Raw genomic sequence first — 24,413 nt, forward strand, 5'->3', positions numbered from 1 at the left:
AGATACAAGACACCCGGGTTACGTGTGCAGGCGTTCAGAGTGTGTTCACGTGGCGCACTTTCACATGACGTGGAGGAAAAGCTGGAGAAAGAAAGAAGCGAGACATGTGACTTACGAGGAGATGTTGGTCTTGGCATGTTCCTGTATCAGCTCCCCCTTTGGATTGACTGTGAATATTCTGTTCAGAGGAACACCCACCTGCTTATAGGAGTACACATCCTGACACACACACACACACACACACACACAGAAATTATTGTCGCCAGCAACAACAGCATGAGATGCATCAGCATTTTAAAAATACTAATTACTTGTTATATTATACATATCTGACATCAAGCCCAACATATACAGTATGTTAAATATTTAATGATTGTGAAATATCAATGATAACATTAACTTAAAATTTGACGTTTTTTTTATTCAGCTGCTTTAGCAATTGTGATACTGCAATATCTGCAAGTTTGTGTTGTGAATCTATGCCTGAGCCAGCATATTTGTTTGACTTTGTGCACAAGATGTGTGTGTGTGTGTGTGTGTGAGAGAGAGTGTGTAGGTGTGTGTGTGTGCCTTACCGTAGCCCTATTGCCAAAGGCAGCATAGAAGGGTTCCGTATTTGGGTAGAACAGGTGCTTGATGTCTGTCAGACACTCGATCTTGAACTTCTCTGGTTTCTTCTCAATCACCTCCCTACAAGGCAAAGAGGCAGATCCAACACTTTTTATAGATCTATTGTTGTGTACATGTATGCATTGTGTGTATCTAATGTGTTGACATGCATCAAGATTGATGGGTGTGTGTATGTATATGTGTGTTTACATATGAGCATGAGCTTTGGTATAACACTCAACTGTGCACTTTACTACAGATCCTCAGTTTTCTTCATACAGCATCAAGTTTATATTTGGTACAAATTCTGTTTAACCCTGATTTTGTGTGTGTGTGTGTGTGTGTGTGTGTGTGTGTGTGTGTGTGTGTGTGACCTGTGCAAAGCAGAGAAAAGGCTGCTGGGGCTGAGCAGCACTGGGCCCATGGGCAGCATGGTCCCCCTCTCATTGACCCAGTGCAGGTAGCCTCGGGTCATATCAGCCATGCCGATGGCTCTTGCTGAGCAGTACATGAACTTATAGCCATTCCTGTGAGAGAGAGAGAGAGAGAGAGAGAGAGAGAGAGAGAGAGAGAGAGAGAGAGAGAGTTTGCATTTCCCCAAAATATATTTCAGGTGAAGAAAAATAACTCAAAAATTCAAAATGTCAGGCTATTCTTTATGCTAGGGGAAGAAATATTTGACTGTGATAGTGTTGTGTTGTGATTTTTGAAGATACAGGTGACTTGTCTGCTCAGCTAGATTTTAGTCTGTTGGCATTAAAGGGATAGTTCAGATCTTTACTCATAGTGTTGTATTTGTTGGTTTATGCCAGTGTAATCCATCCACCAAATTTGGATCATTAACTCCAAAATGGTGGAACTAGTTTCTGCAGTAAAACAATTCTGCCATTTTGGACAAAAACAAAAAAAATCATCAAGTCCTACAAGGAGTTAATGAACCAACCTCAGTGGATGCATTACATTTGCATAGACCAACAAATGCAATGTGTGAAAATCTGCCCTATCACCTGGAGGCTGGATGCTGTGTGGTCACACTGTGAGGGCAGCACTCACTGGCTGACTCGGTGGTAGAGCCGTGCGATGCCCTGGTGGGTCCAGTCTTTACCCAGGGTGGGCAGGATGTGGCCGAGGGTGTCTGACCTGCAGGGAAACACATTAGGAAAGACAATGTTACACTGTAAATACAGACACACACACACACACACACACACACACACACTCGCCTCCTTACCTGGTGATGGTTCCATCTATATCAGAGATGACAATCTTGTCGTCCCAGCTCCAGAGGTAGATGGTGCCATGGCAACGACAGGTGCCCTGATACTGGGTGGTGACACTGAACACCACGTCATTAGGACCCTCCTTCAACTGTAGGCTAGCCTGTACACACACACACACACACACACACACACACACAGAAATACACACAGAATAAAATAACTTGCATTTCATAAATATCTTTTTGTATTGTATTCTTGTATACACCCTTAAAACCCACCATTAAAAAAAAAATCTCCTATTTTGGCATACCCATATGAAAAAACTGGAAAAAAAAACAGGGATCGTAAGGCCGAAATGCATGTATGAGGCCTCATTTGAAAGGCAACATCCTCTACTTTTTTAAAATGTGCTCATTTAGTATGTGGCTAAAACACAACCTACACTATATCACCTCAAATATGAACAGAAATATATTTTTGTGGTTACTGTTTTCAGTCATATTTGAATAGCAGTGACTCATCCATGCTCAATGTAAGAACTATGAAAGTCACCACAAACCTTTTACATGATATTAACTACATCTGTGTAAAATTTTAGACCTCTGGGCACCCCCAAACCATAACTGCAGCCCGGTGTGCAGCCAATCTGGTAGATTTTAACAGGGTATCTAAATTAGACGGATCAGATTTCAGTTGTGAATATGCTCTGAATCAGTCGGTGGCATTTTATCGGTTACAGCTTGAACGCATCATGTTCATATTACAGAGCTTCAAAACAGCCGTAAGCAACTTGAGCATTTTTTTTGCCCTAGAAATGTTGCTATAGAGTTCAATCGGTAAAAATGTGGGAGTAAGGACATCCAAACAAAGAGGGAAAGAATAAACAAGAATGATCTGAGTATTACCAGCTGCTCTGATGTGAGCCGAAGGGTCTTCTTATAGCAGACACTGCTGGAGCCGAAGAGGGGCTCCGACGGGCAGGATCCCGTCACCTGATTGGACAATCTGTGGTCCTCATCACTGGAGGAAGACTCATCCTTCATCCTGAAACATCAAAAACAGCAGCTTTGGTCAGAGATACAGATGATATGATGATATGCGTGCGTGGCTGTGCACGCCTGTGTGAGATGATGAAAGAATGAGAGAAACAAAGAGAGAAGCAAAGAGAAAAAAATGAGCCAGAGAGACAGAAAGAAGTAATCAAAGCGAGCCAAGTGTCTGTGTTAGGTCACCTGTTCATACTGAGGGAACTCTCTGCTCTGTCTCCCACCTCTGTCACCGAATCCTAAAGGACACAAAGGTTAAAGGCACGTCACACACTCTTTACCTCCATCTCTCGTCATGCTATGGTGTACTGTAAGTATACATGACTGCAAAATGATGTCACCAACACCAAAGTGTGTGTGTGTGTGTGTGTGTGTGTGTGTGTGTGTATGTGTGCGCTTACTGATTTGGAGTTGCTGTTTCTGCTTCTCCATGAGAACCACCAGCGTCCTCCTTTCTTTGGCATCTTCTCTTTCATGATGGTCTCCACTGAGGCCTGGAGACAACCGTGCACATACAGTACAACTCAAAACTGACTGAAAAATGCAACTCAAAACAGACCACACACACACAAAAAAAAAATCAAGTAACTCAAAACATTTAACAAAGACAAAACAACCAAAAACGACATATCAGCAGTCAAAAACATAACTTAAAACAAAGCACAAACCAAAGTGCAAAGCAAAGTGCACAGCGGGCAAATGCAGCTACAGGCAAGAGCAAAACGGCATGCAGAGAATGTCAAAGGATGCAAGGTAAAATCTGAAAGAAAAAAAAAAGACCTCAAAGGATGTGATGGGATAGCAATCAGATGCAGGCGAAGACAGGAAGACACACACACACACACACACACACAAACACACAAACACACACACACACACACACACACACACACACACACACAGAATCATGCTGTGACAAACACCCAACAAATTAAGCCTGAAAGCAACATTACAGGTTGGGATGGACTGGAGCCAAACAGAGCAGGGAGGCAGTACGAGAAGAGGCCGAACGCAGAGAACATATAACTCAAACACGAACACTTAACACACACACACGCACACACACACACATGCACGCACAGGGGATGGATGGTGAAATCAATAGAGAAAATATAAGTAGAAAGGAGAAAATAAGGGGGGCACATGTTATTTGCGTGTTAGGAAAACAGACTTAAAGCAATATTTCACTGTGGTATAACACGGGTAGTTCTGATGTGTGTTTCCTCATGTGTTCATAAACAGTCAACGACCAAAACTGGCTTCATGCCCAGGCTTGATACGTCAGTGTGGTCGGTGTAAAAATCACACACTCAACACAAGAAAAACTACAGTGGATGTCTTCTTGTTTGGAAATATTGAGTGCCACGCAAAAGGTGTGTGTGTGGGTGTGTGTGTGTGTGTGTGTGTGTGTGTGTGTGTGTGTGGCAGCGTTTGTTTTGAGGTTGACTGCTCATGGAGTGACAGTGAGAGAAAACTGACAATGCCGTACCGAAGTGAAACATCACTTTAAAGAGAGTTCATTTCAAAGTGCTGGGAGTGCACAGGGGAAGCTGATGGTGCAGGGGAACACAAAAACACATCAAACATCTGGCAACCCTGGCACGACTTATGCTTTTTATCCTATTTATTTAACAGTTATGTAACAGAACTGATAACTTTTAATCCCAACATAAACAAAAGGGTGCTCTGTTGCATTGTTGTAGGCCTATACATTACACAATCATGACTTGTTTTTACATAGTTGTTGTATTAAAATGTGAAGTTTTTACATTGAGTTCCTATAGTTAAAGCTGCACTAGGCAACTGTGAGAGTTTGGCGCCCCCGGGTGGCAGGAGGTGGTAACTGCTTGGAAAACTGCACACAACATGCTCATGTTCACCAGCCCCCAGCTAGCCTGTGACGGCATTATACCAAAGGATACCAGGATAATTAGGGCCCTCGCCTCTCTGGAAGAGGACCCTATTGTATTTGTACCGTTTCTTTTTTCTTCTCCCTTATTATTACGTCTCTTCGAGGCTTAATTTGACCCCCTAAACATGCTCAAAAACTCACCAAATTTGGCACGCACACCAGGTCTGGCGAAAAATTCGATAAAATCAAAAATCGAACCCCCCAGGTGCAAAAATGGGCTCGGTAGCGCCACCTAGGGACGCAAAGGCAGCTGCTGCGGCCCACAAGAATGTCATAGAAAGACCAAACCAGCGCCGAAACGTAGATCTCATCAAGCCCGACATTTTTCGTGCTCGTGCCCCCCACCTAAAAGAACCGCAATTTGCATTTGAAAGTCACGTTTTCGCCCAAATTTCCACTTTGCATGAAATCTATCTCCTCCCAGGGCATTAATTTTATCGGCTTGCAAATTTAATAGATGACAGAGAACATAGTGCTTAACAAAAGTTATGAAGGAATTTACATTCCTTCGAACCGTTTGGCTTTCAGAAGGATGCAAAGTCTGAGTGTCCACAACCAACACCTCCACTTTTTCCCATGGACCCTGGTGTGCCTGCTGTGAATAAACAGGCACTTGCCCTGACAATGGGCACTAATTAGGCCCCTGGTGACTAAAGTAAAAGTCTGACAGCTTTCAAACCTATGCCAATGGAAAGAGGACGCATATTCCTACAAAACTATATATCATGGTGTGGACTTGAAAAAGTTTGTGGCCACTGAAGAGTTGTTCAACAGGTTTGGACTCTGGTTTCTCTGCTCTGCACTGCTCTCCCTCCCCTCCTCCACTCCTCTAACTCACAGTAGTTGCTTGCAGCCTTCTCCCAATGCACACTCATTGGGAAGGAGCAGTAACAACTCTCTCTGTGTGTGTGTGTGTGTGTGTGTGTGTGCTTAATGCCACAGCCACTGGGCACAAGTGGGCACGCGGCAGCACGGGTTCGAGGGCCCGTCCAACGCTGCTTGCAGCTTTAATATTTTTATTATTATCATTATTTTATTGAATTGTTTATTTCTTTTTCCTTATTTTCTTGTCTTTCTTTCATCTTAAATTTGTGTAATTTAATTGGTCCTATGTTCTATTTATTATTATTTTACTTTGTCATGTATGTACTCATACATGATTTTGATTATAAATGTTAAGATTATGTGAAAAGGGAAAAAAAATGTAAATGAAGGGAAATGTACATGTCATATTACTATTGTGAAAAAATAAATAAAAATTAAGTTAAAAAAAATTCTGAGAGGAGAAGAGGTTCTTTTTCTTCTGATGTGTGCACATCAAAATTTGATCAATAAATATACACACTCAGAGTCACTTTATCAGCTCCACCTGTCCAGTCTGCTGCAGTTCAGCTCAGCAGCTCTGCCTTAAATTCTACTTTTAAAGAAAGTTTATAATGTTCAGTTTGTGTTGACATTGTGGAGAATGTGTCACTTTAATTCTGTGTTTATTATTGAGGTTGTAGTTTGCAGAAGTCTGCTACTGGACTACATTATACTGAGAGGTGTTTCTAATTTTTTGTCCTCGCCTATTTAATATACATGAGAGGGGACAGAATAGTGGAAACAGCTGTCAGTAAAGTGCAGTCCAGTCCAACAGCAGCACTAACTATGAGCTCAATGCCAAACACAGAAGTGAATGATCACCTCTGTTACTGTGACAACAAGACAAACTGAGCATTAAAGGCAGCAGGAGAGGAGACTTTATGGCACAACAGCTGGATTAGATTAGATTAGATTGTGCAGGTCGACCTAATACAGTGGTCACTGAGTGTACATGCATAAGTAAACGGCAAACATAAGCATCCAAAATATGCAAAATTCTATAAAAACTATATAACCTGTAACTGTGAAGTTATGATTTTCCACATTATCTGCTCAAATGTGTCAGTCCAGCAGGATCGAAGATGAAGTTTGAGCAGATCAAGCCTAAATACTGACAACCGACTTTTCAGCTCCCTTCAACCTTTATTTAAGGCCAGAGAGATGAGAGAGAACACAAACAGACTGCCAAATGGAAGAGTACATTTGTTCTTTTGTGATTTAAAAAAAAAACAACAACAAAGAAACATATGTTTCTGTGCATCAAGGGGAAAATTTGGAAGAAATTTGGAAATTGGAAATTTGCAAGAAATATTTCAATCTAAAATTCAAGACAGCCATTAAAATTTGGAGGCTTAGACCCACTGATATTTAAAAAAATATTTTAAAGCTGTGAAAGCAGCATTGCATACTTATGACATATATATGTTATATATATTATTCCATTAAAATATTTTTGAAAAGTTTGAGGTCTCAGAAGGTTCGATTCTGACTTGGTCCAGAATTCCAGAATTCCCATCACAGAGGAGCATCGGAACGCCGTCACAAAGCTCCTCTGTGACGTCGGCGACACACAGCAGACACCTGGACCTGCGCGTGTGTCCCGACTTTCATTTCCAAAGTGATCGCCTACAGTAAGCATGTCACTGAAGCAGGTCAACAACCACAGGAGGACGGGCTCCTCACAGCTCCGTCCGGCTCCACAGAGCCTCCACCAGGCTCCCATCACCCACATTCACACCAGGTATGGACATTTTCCCTGCTGTCTACACAACTTTCTAAGGGACTTTCTGACTCTCTCTCTCGGGTCACATCTTGCTCAGCTGCTCTCTGCTTTTGTTTCCATTTTTTGGAAGAAATCAAGCCAGTTTGCTCAGGTTGCAAAGGGTTAATTAAATTTAAACACAGGAAACGTGACGTTGATCCAGGTTTCAGACGGTTAGATTTGGTTTGACAGGTTTGATGTTCAGAGTGACAGCGCTCGCTCTCCTCTGATGCTGCTTTTATACAACACTTCCAGAAACAGCTTCCATCAAATAACGGAAATAAGACACGACAGATTATGATTTACTCATTTAGTGATAATAACAGTAAAACAGCAGCGTGCTGTTATTCTGTATATCAGCACTCACTGAGCGCCTCTTGTCCAATCAGACTGAGCCACTAACAAACTGCTGTATCATGTCTGACATGTATGGTGCTACATTATATTTGTTCTTTTGCTCTAATTATGTTGTTGCTGTGGTTTGTGATGTTTGGACTGCTGCTGATGCATGACTCTTGACCTTTAACCTTCAGCTCCACCAGAGCTGAGGAGCCACACCAAACTTCTGAGGAGCTCCAAAGCTCCTTCGCCTCTCCAGAGAAGAAACACCAAGAGAGGGAGGCCACAAAAGACACTGAGGAGGACAACAAGAAGGAAGGTGATGAAGCTCCCAAACCGACCTTCGTCATTGTTGACCCCCAGGACAGATTCAGCCGCCAAAGGCAGCTGTTCAGGGCCAACCTGAAGAAAAGGAGGGAGTGGATGCTGGAGCCTTCTCCACAATTTAAAAAGGCCCAGGAGAGGAAGAGGAGGGAGGAAGTGCTCCGAAAAGAGAGACAGAGGAGGGAGGAGGAGGCGGCCAGAGAGAGAGAGGCCTGTGCAAGAGAGGCCTATGAGAGAGAAAAAAGAGAGAGAGAGGCCTGCAAGAGAGAGAAAAGAGAGAGAGAGGCCGAAGAGAGAGAGGCCCAAGAAAAGGAGGAGGAGGAGGAAGAGGCAGCAGGAGTCCCAGAGGCAGAAGTGGAGCTGAAGCTCGGCCTCTGGGAGAAGCTCCAGGCCTGGACCTTCAGGCAGCAGAAAGACCGCAACCTGAAGAGGATCTCCAGGACTCTGAGGCAGGAGCACAACTGCTGCAGCTGTGAAGGTAAGTCAGGTTAGGAGTTGTATCCCCCTCAGGGATGTGTAGCTTCACAGACACATTGTTGTATTTTTTCAAAGTGGTGTGTGAAACCATTAACAATACTATAGTCAGTCTCCAATTAATTTAAATTTAACATTTATTTCTTTTTTAAAATGATTTATAATTTAATATAACTTAAACAGCTCAGGGACATTCATGCAATATTGTTTGAGCACCTTTTTGCACCGTCAACTTAAAATAATGTTCTGTTTTTTACAGAAGGGGTGAAGTTCGCTGAGCGGCAGCAGTGGAAAAGGAGGAAGCTGCTGAGGAAGGAGGAGGAGAGACAGAAGAGAGAGGAGGCGTGGAGAGCTCAGCAGCTGGAGAAGGCCAGAGAGAGAGAGAAAAGAGAGAGAGAGGCCCGAGAAAAGGAGGAAGAGGCAGCGTCCACGGCAGCAGAGGAGGAGCTGAAGCTCGGCTTCAGGGCGAAGCTCCAGGCCTGGACCTTCAAGCAGGAGAAAGAAAGAAACCTGAAGAAGATCTCCAGGTCTCTGCAGAAGGAGCACGGCGTCTGCTGCAGCTGTGAAGGTAAGTCAGGTCGCTCACTCAGCAGGAGGAGTGACGGCAGCGTGGCCTCCTTCAGAGCCGCTGCAGCTCCGTCACACTCCACACTCACCTGTCCACCTGTCCACCTGTCCCTTTTCTCCTGCAGTGGACGGCTGCCCGGAGGTGGCTGAGCGGCAGCAGTGGAAGAGGAAGAAGCTGCTGAGGAAGGAAGAGGAGAGACAGAGGAGAGAGGAAGAATGGCGAGCAGAGCAGCAGGAGAAGGCCCGCAGAAAGGAGGAGAAGAAGAAGAAGAAAGCAGAGTAGAAGGAGGACTTCTCGGGCCCATCCTAATTTTTTTTTTTTTTTTTTCATTCATCTTGATAACAAAATCTCCTCCTGATGAGACCTTTTGTCCTAAACTGAGGAAAGGATCCCGGGGCTGAAGTCAAACCAACTTCACCTTCAGCATCCTTTCCCATTTTAACACACACACACACACACACACACACCACCACCACCACCACAACCCTTCACTCCTCTCAATCTCCACACCCCTTAAACCCTACACACTCTAACACCACACACACACACACACACACACACACACACACACACACACACCATTCCCTTCTCTCCTCTCAATCTCCACGCCCCTTAAACCCTACACACTAATGAACACCACATATACACACACACACACACACACACACACACACACCAAAAGGTCTCATCATGATTGGCAGATTAGATTTTTTTTTTCAAGATGAATGTGCGCTCTTAAAAAGGACGTCGGCAGTTTATTTTCCAGCGCTCCACACGTCCCAGCCTGGGAGCCGGGACGTCCTGAAAAGCTCCACGTCCTTTTTAAGAGTGCACCTCGGGCGGCACGGTGGCTGCTGGTGAAACACTGCGGCCTCACAGCGAGGGGGCGGGGCTTGGGCTCGCAGCCCCGCCCTCTCTGTGTGGAGTTTTCGTGGTTCTCCCCGTGTCTGCGTGGGTTTCCTCCGGGCACTCCGGTTTCCTCCCACACTCCAAAAACACGACTAAATTTGCCCCCATCAGTAAAATCAATTGTCTCTCCCTCAGCTGAGGCTCCCTGATCTCTGCTTTTTACTGAATAAGTCTCTTTACTGTACTTTGTTGGCTAGATGGTGTTATTTCATATTTTATTATAAGTTCTGCCAGTTAAATTTTGCTCAGAGAAGGAAGAATCACACATGAAGTGCAATTATAAGGAAGAGGATTTGGGCCGACCCAACAGTAAATACATAAATAAACACATAAATAAACTGACTTCTGAGATTTATCTCAGAAAAAAGTCATAATTTTGACTTTTCTATCATAATTCTGAGAGGAGGGGGGCGCTTGTGAGCAACACATGGAATAGAATCAACAATAATTTTTTCCAAAAAACAGCTAAATATATGTGAAGATCAGTCCAAACGTGTGCGAAAGACAACACAAGGGGGTGAACAATCGAACTGCATGCTGAGCGTGGATTTGAATGGCGGAAAAGCTTCAAAAATACAAATACAGCAGCCAAGCTAAAGCTAACAGTTCACGGCCTGCTAGAACTGCGAGGCAGCGCACAACAGGTGATTCCGACCAACCCTCGCCCACCCGGTCTGAAAACTCAGATATGTCTGCTGAAGGTATTAAAGAAGAGATCTTATCTTCCTTGAGAGGAGAGATTTCCAAAATCATAAGGGATGAACTTAAAAGTGCGCTGGCGGATGACTTTAATGCACTTAAATCGGAATTTCAAGGACTGAAGTCTGAAGTTGCCAATAATACAAAGGCAATGCGTGCAGAAGTAGACCACCTCAAAGCAGACATACAGGATGTGAAGGACGGATTATCAACATGGTCCAATGAAGTGACATCGCTGCAAGCCACGGTATCCAGCCTTAAAAACCAGATGACAACTCTTAAAGACCGATGTGAGGACATGGAGGGGAGAATGAGACGGAACAACATCAGGATAGCAGGCACAGAAGAACATCCGAACTCCAGCTCTCCTAAAGCGGTCGCTAAATGTATCAGAGAAATCCTACAGCTGGACCGGGATGTAAAGGGGAACGCTCACACCGTGTACTCGCCACCAGAAATCTTGGAGACCGGGAGAAACCGCGAGTGATCATCGCGAAGTTACATCATGATGAAGACGCCGTGGAGATCCTATGGAAAGCACGGGACAGAGCTCCACTATCTCACAACGGACACCGAATTGCCATATTCCCCGATTACACCGCCAGTGTTGCCAAGGCTAGAGCTGCATTCACGGATGTACGGAGAGCGCTGCGAGGTCGGAAAGGGATCTGCTACGGTCTGCTCTACCCAGCCAGACTCCGAATCACACACCAGGACGAGGACAAGGAGTTTGTGGACCCCCAAAAGGCCATGGACTATGTGAAGAACATCCTCCCAGCAACAGAGATGGAAGGCTGAGATCCGGTTATGATAATGACGAGAGACTTTTACCTTACGAACAATTCTTCTTTGTTATCCCCATATTCTGTTATAAATACTAGTCTAATACCGGTTCACTTGTGAAATTTCATGTGGGGTCATTAACAGTGCAAACTATATTCCATATAGCTATACCAGTATGTCCCATGAGCGACACAAGGTCGCGGTAGTTCTCACTCTCATCATTTATTATCATATATCTTACTTAAGTAGTTATTATGAGAGTATAGGTTATTTATAACTCTCTGTCAGAGTCTGGTCGTACAAGCAATTCATATAGCGGTAAAGAGCTGCTGTTTGATTTGACATTCCTATGCTCTGCAGGAGCCTGAATGAATGGATGATGATAATTGTATTTTTATTTTCTTCTTTCTTTGTCTTAGCGCACCCAAAGCACAGTCAATTCCTACCCGGGCTGCGCACATGTGCTGCTTGTTTAGCAGCTAGGGACAAGGTCCCAAGTACTGTCATGTCTGTTAGCAATAGTTAGAACTGGTTAAAGTTCTGGGACTGGTTCGCACTGAGTGTCCACAACCAACACCTCCACTTTTTCCCATGGACCCTGGTGTGCCTGCTGTGAATAAACATGCACTTGCCCTGACAATGGGCACTAATTAGGCCCCTGGTGACTAAAGTAAAAGTCTGACAGCTTTCAAACCTATGCCGATGGAAAGAGGACACATATTCCTACAAAACTATATATCATGGTGTGGACTTGAAAAAGTTTGTGGCCACTGAAGAGTTGTTCAACAGGTTTGGACTCTGGTTTCTCTGCTCTGCACTGTTCTCCCTCCCCTCCTTCACTCCTCTGACTCACAGTAGTTGCCTGCAGCCTTCTCCCAATGCACACTCATTGGGAAGGAGCAGTAACAACTCTCTCTGTGTGTGTGTGTGTGTGTGTGTGTGTGTGTGTGTGCTTAATTCCACAGCCACCGGGCACAAGTGGGCACGAGGCAGCACAGGTGCGAGGGCCCGTCCAGCGCTGCTTGCAGCTTTAATTTAGATTTCACTCTCAAGTTTTATGTAATCTCTTCCTGAAGATGGACAGGTATCCATACCTGAAAGACAGTTTCATTTTGGCGAATAGGGCAAATTTACGTGATCTCAAACCGGTGGGGGAAGACGGTCCCCTCTGTTGTAGCCCCACTTTGTTGTTTTGTCAGGTAACATGACTGCATTTTACAGAAAAAAAATCTCGCCTAGTGCAGCTTTGACTCAAGTCTGATTCTGAATATTATTATTATTATTATTATTATTATTATTATTTATTTTATTTTTTTTTTTCTGGCTGATGATCTGAACAATTTGTGGCCATCACCTAAGCCCTATCCTGGAAATAGGTTATAATTTCCAGGATTTGTTGGACAACATACAAAAACACCATAACTGCAACAACAACATCAACAAAACACAAAGCTAACTGGAAAAGGGGTATCACAGAATCCGTGTGCTGTCTTACCTGTGGCAGAGGCTTCTGGTAGACCTGCATGGCCAACATGAGAGGAGCTGCAGTGCTCCAGTTGTAGTACCTGAGACAGACAGACAGACAGACAGAGCTCAGAGCACATCTTTACTTTCAAAACTCAAAATGTGAGAGGGAGGGGAAGGGACAGGAGAGAAGGGGGAGCTGAAAAAAAATGTCAAGTTGTTTTACTTTGGATTTTTTTTCTTCTTCTTCTTGTCTTTTTCATGTTCTTTTCTCTTCCCTACACAGTTTACTATACCAAATCATCCCTCACACTTATGCTTCATAAGCCTCATAGCTACGAATATTTTTCTCCAGCCTGTTTCATGTCACTTCCTTTACATCTCTTAAAGGGGATGATTACCAAAATGTGACACACTTCCATTTTAAATACAGTATGTACTACATATACATATAATATTACAAGCCTGAGCCTGAGCAAGCCTGGTGAGACAATATGCAAAACATGTTGCTTACCTTGTTTTTTTTTTTTTTTTTTACATGTAATATATGTAGAAATAAGTGGTACATTGACTAAGTGGGAGCTTTGTAGGCATGCAGCATGATTTATTTATTTATTTATTTATTTTTTTAATTTTAATTTTTTTTACTTTTGATTTGAATTTCAGTGCCAGACCAGCACTTGAAGAAAGCAAGTAATAGTTTTGCTGTGCAGGAAACATCCTTTTTTTTTTTTTTTTTTTTTTTTAAATATAATGGTACATACTTGGTTCCTATCTTGACCACCAGGCTGGGGTCATCGATGACGGAGGGGTTTTCAGAGAACTGCTGGAAGGTGATAGCCTTCTCCTGGAACTGCTCTGTGGTGTGCAACACACACACACACACACACACACACACAGAGACGGTGCTCAATCATATGGAAGCAGTCCCATCTCAGGAGATAATATTCAAATTACAAGAGATGCAGAGAGTCAACAAACTAAAAGATTCAGGTTTGTTATGACCCGTCGGTACCTCTTGTGATCTCTCTGTTGTCCGTCAGTCCTCCACACAGAGAGATGGCGACGTGCGGCAGGTCTCCCAGCTGGTCTGACAAGCTGTCCACGCCGCTGTCCATCCCACTGCTACCCACCGACTGAGGGGACTGGCTGGCGCTCCGCACACCCATCATCAAGTCAGAGCCCCCCTTCACTGAGCCACCGGCACCATCGCTGCAGAGAGACACACACAGACATGCAAGAATTCATTTACAATATCGCCTCCCCTCAGCGACACGAGGAGGCCGCAAAGGGAGTCCTGGCTAGCCTCATCGTAATGTCTGGCTACACTGTCACAGTCTAAATGTCATTACTCACATATTTTATGTTTTGGTAGTATTGATATCAATCTTGTTAATGCGATACTGGTCTATGTTTTCTACACCTCCCACTCATCTGTTTATCCAAGGAGTATCTGTTATGTGGACCTGGGAGGATATACAGAGGACTGTATCCTGACTGCATTGAGCAACCCCTTGTTTGAGTGCATACCAGTACATGTTGTGTGTATGAGCCTGTGTATGCATGTATGTTGCTTGTACCTTTTAGGGAAGTATAGTGCAGCAACTTCAGGCTCCAGCTCCGTGATGTCATCCAGGTATATGCCATCAGCACCCAGGTGTTGGCTCCTCTTTTCTACACAGCACACAGTGTCACACATCATCAGTAGCATGAATGAAGGATGAAAGTGGACTATTGGTGTGTGGAGGCATTTTCAGCTCATGCTCATCTTTTCGTGTTATTTAATTACTGTTAAGACTGATTTTCACACCAAATCGTGAAAGAATATCATATAATTTGAGTTTGTGGGTGAGTGCCCGATACCTTTTCTTTTGGATGGTGAATCCGTTCTTCTGACGGGACTCCCTCTGTTCCCTCCCTCATCCAGATGATCAGGGAGAGTCCTGGGAGACATCGAGGAGGCTGCCAACCCCTCCAGCTCACCACATGATGCACCCACACTTTCCACCTCTCTCCCTAAGGAAAAAATACCAAACAAAAACAAACAAAAATGGGCCATAGAAGAGAAAGCATTTCATTGTAAATTGTTAATATCATTGCTCCAGAAAACAAGTTCGTCCATAGATTTATAGGTCATCTGTGGAACAAGGAACACACCAAGGGCTCATACAGGGTTGACTCATGCAAAACAGGAATTTTCCAAAAATGACCACTAGAGGTCACTAGGCTATTGAAGTGGCAGGTTCTGTAGTCCTGCAGGAGAGGTGTTATGTGAGCCTGACATGACGGAGCCATTTGTGTAACCCACAGAAACTCCAGTTGACCAACATGTAAGTAACAAAAATCATCGTCATCATCATCATCATCATCATCATCAGGATGGAGCTTTTTGTCATTTTTCCAAAGATCTAGTTGAATAGACATAGAGATGATAGCTCAGCTTATGTGTTTTATAGAGCCTTTTTACTTGATTAATGACTATAATGTACTTAATAGCTGGTCATTTCATACTGTTTTTATTTAATATCGTCAGAATATCTTAGAATAATTTCAAACTTTTAAATTATTGTTTGTGGAATCCCAAGGGGACTAAATGAGAATTTGGGAATGAGAAGAAGCTGAGATTGCAAGAGTCAAAAGTGGCCATAGATGATGACCACAAAACTGTGTTTTTAATAATATTAATGATAATAATTATAATAATGTGATAATTTATTGATTTATTTATTGATTATTAAGTCAGAGTGCAGTTTCTCTACTTGCTACCTTTTGAAGTGCTAATTAACTCGCCTGCTGGATCATATCGATCACACGTTTATATTTTACATTTGAATGTCAGAATTCCACTTTGACACTGATTGAAAGCCCATGTAGAGGTCACCTTTCAGATTCAAATCGAGGGATGGTGGGATGATCACCCACCTGGCTCTCCGCTGGCCCTGTCCCCAGACTTAGCTGCAGCTCCCTCAGTCCCACCGTGAGTCTCCCCAGGCTGAGGGACGTAGAGCGTGAGGGACGAGGGCCCCGTGTCTGCGATGGCTCTGAAGTGAGTGCTGTCTGACACCGGGATGGACACTGGGGTGCCTGCGGTGTTAGGGTCCTGCTTCGGGTGGGACGCCAGGAAGGAAGGCTGACAGCGAGACGGAGGTGGAGGGAAAAGAGAAATTAAGAGACTGTGAGCGAGCGCACCATTTCAGGCAACATTTCTTTCGCTTACTCCTTCACGTCTCTCCAATTGACGGATCCAAAGTCCTGCCCGAATACAAACCAGCCAGTCATATCTTATATTCATCTGCCTCCATAGATGTGAATGAAGTGTCTCTGAGTGTTGAGAGATGTTTTCAGAGGTTTGTGCTGCTGCCTTACAAAATTTGTTGGAGGATTGGTCAATTCCTCTCCTCCCCTCTTTTCTTTCTTTTTATTCCTCTCTCAATCTGCCTGTCTCTCACTATCCTAAGCCCTCCCTCTTTTTTCTATCAATCCATACAGTCTTGTCTTGTCTTGTCTCTTGTATCTTAAATTGACTCATAAATATGCATTGTTATTTTCAGGGAGCGGCATGCATTCATCAGTGTCGTGAGTTTTGCTTCAAACAAGTGAAAGTGATTGCTGCTATGTGGTTGCTGTAGTGGTAACGTCATGTAAAATTTTCCCTAAAAGAAGAGAAAATGTAAAAAATGTAAAAAAAAAAAAAATTGCCAGTATTGTTTGGTATTTGCAGAAATAAGGTGTAGCGCTATTACAAAATGGGCTTCTGAAAGCTGAATAAAATGAATTGAAAACAATATCTGTAATCTTTGTGTGTGTGTGTGTGTGCGTGTGTGCGCAGATACCTGGGCAGCATGTGGCAGCTCCCCCCATGCCCACAGCATCTCAGGGTTGTCTTTGCTCTGATTGGCTAGCTCCGAGTCACTCTTCGGAGTCGATGACCGTGAATCATCGCGGCTGCTGGGGAAGTGACAACGAGAGGCTCAGTTCACTTTAAATTCCATGGTGAGTTAATGTGTATAATTAAAAAATGCATCCCACTACCTGATGATACTTGAAACAATATTCAAAATAATAAAAAAAACAGCAGAACAAAACACAATACAAAATACCACTATTCATTTTTCCTTTCATTCATTTTCCACTTGACTGTATCTGTTTCCTACAGCATTTCTCTCCTTTATCAGGCATCTCCTTAATCGGTGTTGCTGCAAGCTCTGGAGAGGGCAAAATAACAAGTGATACCTAACATGGGAAGGGAAGTGAGAAGTCTGCTGAGGACAAGAGATGGACAGACCGCCAGACGGAGGGATGGACAGAGTCTCCTCAATAGTGCTACAAAGAGAAGACGGAAAGACAGACACAAAAGAGAAAAAAAAGGCAGATGAGGAGAAATCAAAGGAGAAAGAAAACAGTGATATATAGAAATTATTATCTACTCCCTTTGAGGACAGAATAATGAAAACACTACTTAGCATATGAAAGAGAAAAAAGAAAAATCTGAATAAAGGATGGAAAAGTAAGATTTAGACAGCTAAACAAGAGCAAAGATTAGTTTATTTGCTATTTCAGGCCATGTACACTTTTGTAGTTTCACGTAAGACTCATACTAATGTGTGTGTGTGTGTGTGTGTATGTGTGTGTGTGTGTGTATGTGAGAGAGAGAGACCCAACAATACCTCTTTGAGAGAGTCCAGTCAGTGCTGGTGTGTGTGTAGGTGCTGCTCAACACACTGGCTTTTGGCCCCTGATCACCGAAGCTGGCTCTGATCACAAACACACACACACAGAAAGAGATCTCAGTCATGTACACACAGACACATACACACATGCAAACACAAACACACACACATGCAAACACAAACACAGGCGCAACAGACTGCATAAATACAAAGGGTAACACGTGAAGACAGCTGATAATAAAGTCACTTTCCACCCAAAAACTGACATTTTCTGGCACAAAATTAGTCGTTTTGCACTGTTGTCATACATGGTAACATTCAATAAAAAGTGTATATAGTCCAGTAATTTTAGGCCAAAATTGGGGTCAAACAGTGAATTAAAAGGTTGTATCCTTTTAATTCACTGTTATATAGTAACCTTTTAATTCAAGGTTACTATATATATAGTAACCTTTTAATTCACTGTTTAAATATCTGTGCTGGCATTTATTCCTTATATTCCTTATTAGCGCATATCAAATCAGATAATGTGTGATATGCATGTGTAAACAGAATAATTCAAAGAACTTGTAATTCACTATTCCGACCCGGAGAAATATAGCCAATAGGATTGGCCGATTTCACAAGACCACGCCCCTCATAATTCCGCGTCCAACTAATGTCTCACAAACAAACTTCTTTAGCGACGATGTATCACTAGGCTACTAGACTGAAGTCTTGCGGTGAAGAAAATTATTCTCAGTGTATTTACAATACATTAGTAACGTTACTAGTCCTTGACACTAGAAGGCGCTCTAAGACCGCCCAGCTATCCGGTCCCAAACCAGGGGTTGTTTCAGTTAAGGATTCAGTTCAACCAAGGAGGTCAAAAGGAGTTCACCAGGCATCTTAGCTCCGGACGTAACGAACGTTAATGTGTGTTCAGTCTGCGAGCATGTTCAGACTTCAGAGGTAAGCAGATGAATTTGTTTAGAAGTAACGTAGCCTTGAGTACTACAGTGGGATATACTAACGTAATGACATGTCCAACAGTGCAACGTTAGCTCCAGCTATAACCAGTGGTTAAAGTGGAGCGCTAAAGTGGGGAGCCCTAAACTTCCATTACTCCTGCCCCTCCCGCCGCATCTTGGCGCTTTTGAGAGAGCCATGCAGACTGTGCATGCGAAAATGATCTGTAGTCCGCGGCGCTACTGCCAGTTTGAATTGAATAATTTATTTATTTGACTAAGGTGGCGGAGCTCAGCTCCGGAGGGCTCCGGCCCACTTTAACCCCTGGCTATAACGTTATAACGTTAGCTGTTTGTTGTCGCTAGCCTAAGTTAGCTAGGTAAAATAATTTAGCCCTTTAGTTAAAACCTTCTTGGAGAACATTGTTATGTCAGTCGTTAGATAAGGTAGCCCTATATTATCGGGGATTAAAGATAAATCATCTGACATCTTGAAGTTGCAACTGCCGAAGTGAGACCAGGTGATTGCATTGAGGTAGGGCAGTGGCTTGTGAGACATAGCAACAGTAACTATGCGTGCTGCCAGCGTCGGAATGGTGAATTGACTTTTTTTCTTGTCTTTGTGTGTGTAATCAACTTGTGAATTTTTATAGTGATATCTGAAAGTAAAATTTTGAACCTCTTTCCCCTGTGTGTTAAAAACAGTGTTTTTTTGGTATTATGTGGTCATAAATAGGTGATTTTCAAAACTTTCCACCAATGGGATTTCTTGGGACTTTTTTTTCCCCTCACTCAGGACAAACTGAGGATACAAAATCAGTTGAGTTTGCTTCTCTTGCAATTTGTCCTAGGTTTTTTCATAAAATGACTGGACTAATATTGTTTAACATTCACCAGAGCACTGGAACTTGTCATGAACACGACACAGCAGCCGTCACTGTTATGTCAGACTTACGAACAGAACTTTAACTTAAGTGTTTAACAGATTTCTTGAGACTCAGATCAGAGAAGGGACAGAAGTTCAATGTTTTCCTCTGCCAAAATTAAATCTAAAATAAATCCACTTTCTGAAATAAGAAACACATTAGTTGACTGCTTGAAAACACTATGAGACCATGTCTGTAGTCATCATATCACTCAATAACTAGTTTGAAAGATTTTTTTTTTTTTTTTTTTGTTAATGCCCAAAATACGTCATGACACAGACACACACTTTTATCTGAACAGGGCTGTAGGGATTTTCCAGCCTAAAAATGTCAAACAAAGACTGGGAACCCCTGCATCAAGGGAGGCATCCAGAGTAATTATTCAAGAGAGGCAGGGAGCACTGTGGGAACAAACACAGCTGATATTCACAGAGCCACACACACACACACACACACATACACACCATCTCACCTCTACTTAGAAACATTACATTTGATGCTTTATGACAGGACAGAGATGCCGGCTTCAGTGAATTGCCGCATTCCTGCGCTCAGTTCCTCTGATTTGCATTCCCTGAACCAAGACCCCCGTAAATAAATGTGTACCGCTTTAATTTTAACCCCACGTCCAGTCCTAAAATGGACCTTTTCCCAAAGTGAAGATCACAAGTTCCTCCGTTTGGAACGCTTCCCTTGTATTTCTGTCCTTGAGATACACTCGGTGCAAATATTCAAGCCCTTATTTTAGACGGCGGGAACAAATGCTTCCACACTCAAGTCATCTACACGTGTGGAAAAAAATAAACACGTTGTCATATGTGTGGGGACACAAACACACACACACACACACACACACACACACACACACACACACACACACACAGAGTCTCTCCCTTTAAGACGCAGTGAGAGCTGCTGGCGGTGGGTCATCTGGTTCACAAACAACTTTGTGAAGAAGGTTGTTTACCACAGCAGCGGAGCGGACATTCTCTGGCATTTAACTACCACACACACACACACACACACACACATACACTGATGTAATCACTCAGACCTTTCCAGACTCATACTGACCAAATGAAATAGAGAGAGAGAGAGGAGGGAGGAAAATCCCATAAGCTGTCTTTCCCCTCTCTCTCTTTGGCTTAGAGATTTTGGCAGCCAGTAAAGGATTTTTGGCTGTTCTCTGCTATTTCTGAAGACCTAAACCTTTCAAAATGAACACACACACACACACACACACACACTTGTAAATTCGCATCCGTTCACAAACCTGCCGCCATCATCCTCTCTCTCCTCATCAGAGCTCATATCGATGGTGAACATGTCTTCATCCTCTGAGAACTCCTCCCCGCTTTCCTCTCTCCTTCCTCCACCTCCTCCTCCTCCTTCTGGCCGTGCCTTTCTCCTCCTCTTTCGCCTCTTCTTGGTCATCCCTCCATCACTTTGCTGCGGTCCCAGGTTCTGGACAGAGAGCGAGGCGCTGGAAACGGCATCTGTGGACGGCAGTGAGTGGGTAGCATGAAAACTTTTTAAGTAGATGCACACATTTTCACAAAGTCCAAAAACGTCCTTTTCAAAAGGGGCAGAGTTTTCACCTTGGTGACGGGAGACGCCCCTGCCCAGCTGGGAGGCCATTAACTCCTCCCCTGTTGACATGATGGGTGATGTTGCCAGGTAGGAAGGCACAACTTCCTGTTAATAGAGGAAGTGAGATGGGATTAAAAGATTATCATCCTCACAAAACTCAATGCTGTCATTACGAGTCCTCCTAAACCCATTCTGCAATCTACAATTAACTGCATTTCAGCTGACACATGATAATCATATGAAGTGAAAGTAAATAAAAAGAAAATAAAATAGGAGTAAATCCATTTTGATCAGGCTCTTAATGCAAAATGGGAACATGTGTTGTGTTGGGGCAAGAGGCTGAAGCAGGGTAGCCTCGCCATTTCTAACACAAATTATTGCCGTGCATCTGTTTTAACTGAAGTGCTGAATGACAAATCTGCACAAATGGAAGGGCGCACATGCAGCAGGAGCTGGAGTGGGGATGAGGCAGACGAGGCTTGTACGTTTCATGAGCCGGTCTAGACGATCTGGCGAGGATTTGGGTTTGGACACAGATAAGCAAAAATACGCAGATTTGCTTATCTGATCCTGTGGCTGAGCCAGAGAGAGGGATAGAGAAAGAGATGGAGAGAGAGTGAGTGTGATGAGTAAACCCACACACACTGCAGTCTGACACATGCCTCGCAGAGCACATGGCACGTGGAGAGAGAGAGAGAGAGAGAGAGAGAGAGAGAGAGAGAGAGAGAGAATCTAAAATCTCTGGATCTCGCCAAACATGCCTGGTCATGTGTCATCAGCTCAGTGCTCTGACTTTGCGGGGAATCCATCCTTTCACAACAGTTTGATTTGCATGGATGGCTGATCTTAGACTAATACATTAAGCACAACACGGAAACCATAAACCACTCTCCCCTCACGGCTTGGACACCAGGGTCCATATGCTGCACGCTTCTTTAGGGCGAGATATGTTTGCCTGCACAAAACTAAATCACGCCGAATCAAACAGCAAATAGGAATTCTGTTTTTTTAGGCAAACCCAGCAGCCACAACACAGCTGCGCTTGCCCTTGCACGCTGTAAACATCACCTGATGCATTAGCTGAGGTACACTTGCAAAAATCCGCAAACACTGAATGATGTCTCAGTGCACTTTCTGACATTTTAACGAGCATTTTATATAGCTCAGCTTGTTCCTCGTGTCATGAGACATTTTCAGCACCAGGCAAACCTAAGCCACATGGTGACAGTGACGGGAAAGTTGATAAATTAGACATAGGCCGGGCAGGACACAAACAGCGCTTTCATATATTTTTTAACAAGTAAGGTGCACTTGATTTCATCTGCAAGGCTCTCAAATGCCGGGGGAGGTCAAGCCCCATCACTATAAACGATATCATGTGGGGATTTCATTAAGATTTCAGGAACAGTTTAAGCTCCAGCCTAAAACAGTAAATCCAGGTGGAACTCTTGTTAATGTTTGACATAGTGGAGCCATTAGCCAAAACACATGCTCTGATAAATCCTCGGTTTTCACTTTATACCCTGAGGGCCAGAGAAAGAGCGAGAGAGAGAGAGAGAGAGGGAGAGAGAGAGAGATTGAGGAGGCACTAAAGACCGGGATGGATGCCAAGGAAGGGTTCTTTGAAACTGTTATTGTTGATCTTGTCACGTTCAGACAAGAAAGAGAGACTCGGGGAAACGAGGACGGCCAACTTCAAGTGCGGAAAGAGACGGTGTGAAGGACAGAACAAAAAAAATGTTCACACTGAAAAAAATGATGCACGTCAAACCATTTGAAAAACAGTAATAATACATTAACAATCCTCAGGCAAGCAACAGATTTAACCCATTCCTCTCATCCACCTGTTAGAGCTGCAGGTCTACTGTTTATTCTGTATGGAAGCGACTCTGCTGCATCTCCCTTCCTGCATGCCTGTCTGTGTCTGTGTCTTTGCTTTCTCCATCTATACGTCCACATGCACGCCTATCCTGGCTCCGCTTCCCCTCTACGCTCCACTCGGGTTGCTGATATACTGTAGATGGGTGTCAGACAGCTCCTGTGTCCTGTCTGTGTGCACCAGACTATGGAGCAGGTGAATTCTGCGCAGCTATAAATAGCCTTTGGGTGCTTTTCCACGGTGCAGTGGTGGGAACAGCTATGTTTAGGAAAGGATTAGAAACAAGGCCCTGAGACTGACATGCAACAGTCTCCGACTCGGGGCCAGCAGAATTTGCAAATCAGGGTCTGAGGGTTGATCTGAGGCATCTGCTTCCTACTGTGGACATTTCTGGTACAAAAAAAAAAAAAAAAAAAAAAAAAAGTATGTGATCTTTGTTTGAAATGCCCTCCTGTGATCTGCTATCTGGTGAGAGCAGGGCAGAGAGAAAATAAGTAATAAAGCAGAATTAGACCAACCTAATCCATCTGATTATAAATTAAATCTTTCAGATTATGACAGCTTTGGGATAATTCCCAACCGGGCAACACGGCCAACACTCATCCTGCTTATGCCTCATCATTATTCCCTTCAGAGGATGTTGAACTCTCCCTCTCTCCCTCATCCCTCTGTCTCTCTCTCTCTCACTGCTTGTGCTCTTTCCGTTCACTTATCTGCTTTCTGTGCAGAGGTGAGAGATTAAAGCAAATCTCCTCAAGTCAGGTAACTTGGTGCCATATTTTTTCCACTTGTGCAGTTTACAATTATGCTCATGTAATAATACTATGGCCACAAAATGTCAAAACCATGAAACAGTTTAGCTATAAAACTAGGATACAATATTTGTCCTTGTCCATTGCTTGAAAGACACACGTTAAAGGAATAGTTCATCCAAAATATGAAAAAAAAAGATATTTTCTCACTTCCCCCTAGTTCAATCCATCCATTCAGATTCAGTTTCTTAGTTTCTATTTTGTTCAAACGGTTGTCTATCTGCCCTGAATTCATACTCCTGAGGGCAGAGGAGACACAGCATGGTGGTGTTTCTCGGGTTGCTGGGAGGCACAGAAACTATCTGGATGGACAGACTGCAAATCTTCTTTTTTCCCTCTTTTTTGTATTTTGGGTGAGCTGTTCCTTTAAGCAGACTGAAGCCAAATCGCAGAAAAAGGCCAGTGCTTTCGATTGTCTATCAGTTGCCTGTTTGCCAAGTACAGACAACATTCACTTACCTCTGGTGCAGTGGAAGCTGTTCCTATAAAACCAACATGACATTCACACTAATTGTTCGTGTACCAGCTGTTCACTTGTTGTCTTATAGGATTCCAGTAAACTGCACCTCACTGCTTCCTCATTACCTGTGTTTGACATGATGAGCAATTCCTCATA

The 24,413-nt window shown here is 43.4% G+C and overlaps 1 protein-coding gene across 3 annotated transcripts in view; it reads right to left on the bottom strand.

Moving 5' to 3' along the window:
- lpin1a (lipin 1a) overlaps positions 1 to 24,413 on the bottom strand; it is a 34,269-nt gene that overhangs the window by 4,201 nt on the left and 5,655 nt on the right. Inside the window, exons 4-22 of one of the 3 annotated variants that reach the window (XM_030045660.1) lie at positions 21,115 to 21,211; positions 20,790 to 21,012; positions 17,641 to 17,727; positions 17,207 to 17,296; positions 16,807 to 16,918; positions 15,896 to 16,103; positions 14,837 to 14,989; positions 14,554 to 14,647; positions 13,989 to 14,185; positions 13,738 to 13,831; positions 13,005 to 13,074; positions 3,277 to 3,369; positions 3,062 to 3,114; positions 2,735 to 2,873; positions 1,841 to 1,989; positions 1,663 to 1,749; positions 984 to 1,136; positions 576 to 690; positions 116 to 219 (exon numbers count right to left, since the gene is read on the bottom strand). In XM_030045660.1, coding sequence (XP_029901520.1) covers positions 116 to 219; positions 576 to 690; positions 984 to 1,136; positions 1,663 to 1,749; positions 1,841 to 1,989; positions 2,735 to 2,873; positions 3,062 to 3,114; positions 3,277 to 3,369; positions 13,005 to 13,074; positions 13,738 to 13,831; positions 13,989 to 14,185; positions 14,554 to 14,647; positions 14,837 to 14,989; positions 15,896 to 16,103; positions 16,807 to 16,918; positions 17,207 to 17,296; positions 17,641 to 17,727; positions 20,790 to 21,012; positions 21,115 to 21,211 — 2,318 coding nt within the window. Of the gene's footprint in view, positions 1 to 115; positions 220 to 575; positions 691 to 983; positions 1,137 to 1,662; positions 1,750 to 1,840; positions 1,990 to 2,734; positions 2,874 to 3,061; positions 3,115 to 3,276; positions 3,370 to 13,004; positions 13,075 to 13,737; positions 13,832 to 13,988; positions 14,186 to 14,553; positions 14,648 to 14,836; positions 14,990 to 15,895; positions 16,104 to 16,806; positions 16,922 to 17,206; positions 17,297 to 17,640; positions 17,728 to 20,789; positions 21,013 to 21,114; positions 21,212 to 24,413 lie in introns of all 3 variants that reach the window. The other 2 variants (XM_030045652.1, XM_030045668.1) reach the window with 2 other exon arrangements.

Source organism: Myripristis murdjan, chromosome 3, assembly GCF_902150065.1.
Source record: "Myripristis murdjan chromosome 3, fMyrMur1.1, whole genome shotgun sequence".
Lineage (NCBI taxonomy): Eukaryota > Metazoa > Chordata > Actinopteri > Holocentriformes > Holocentridae > Myripristis > Myripristis murdjan.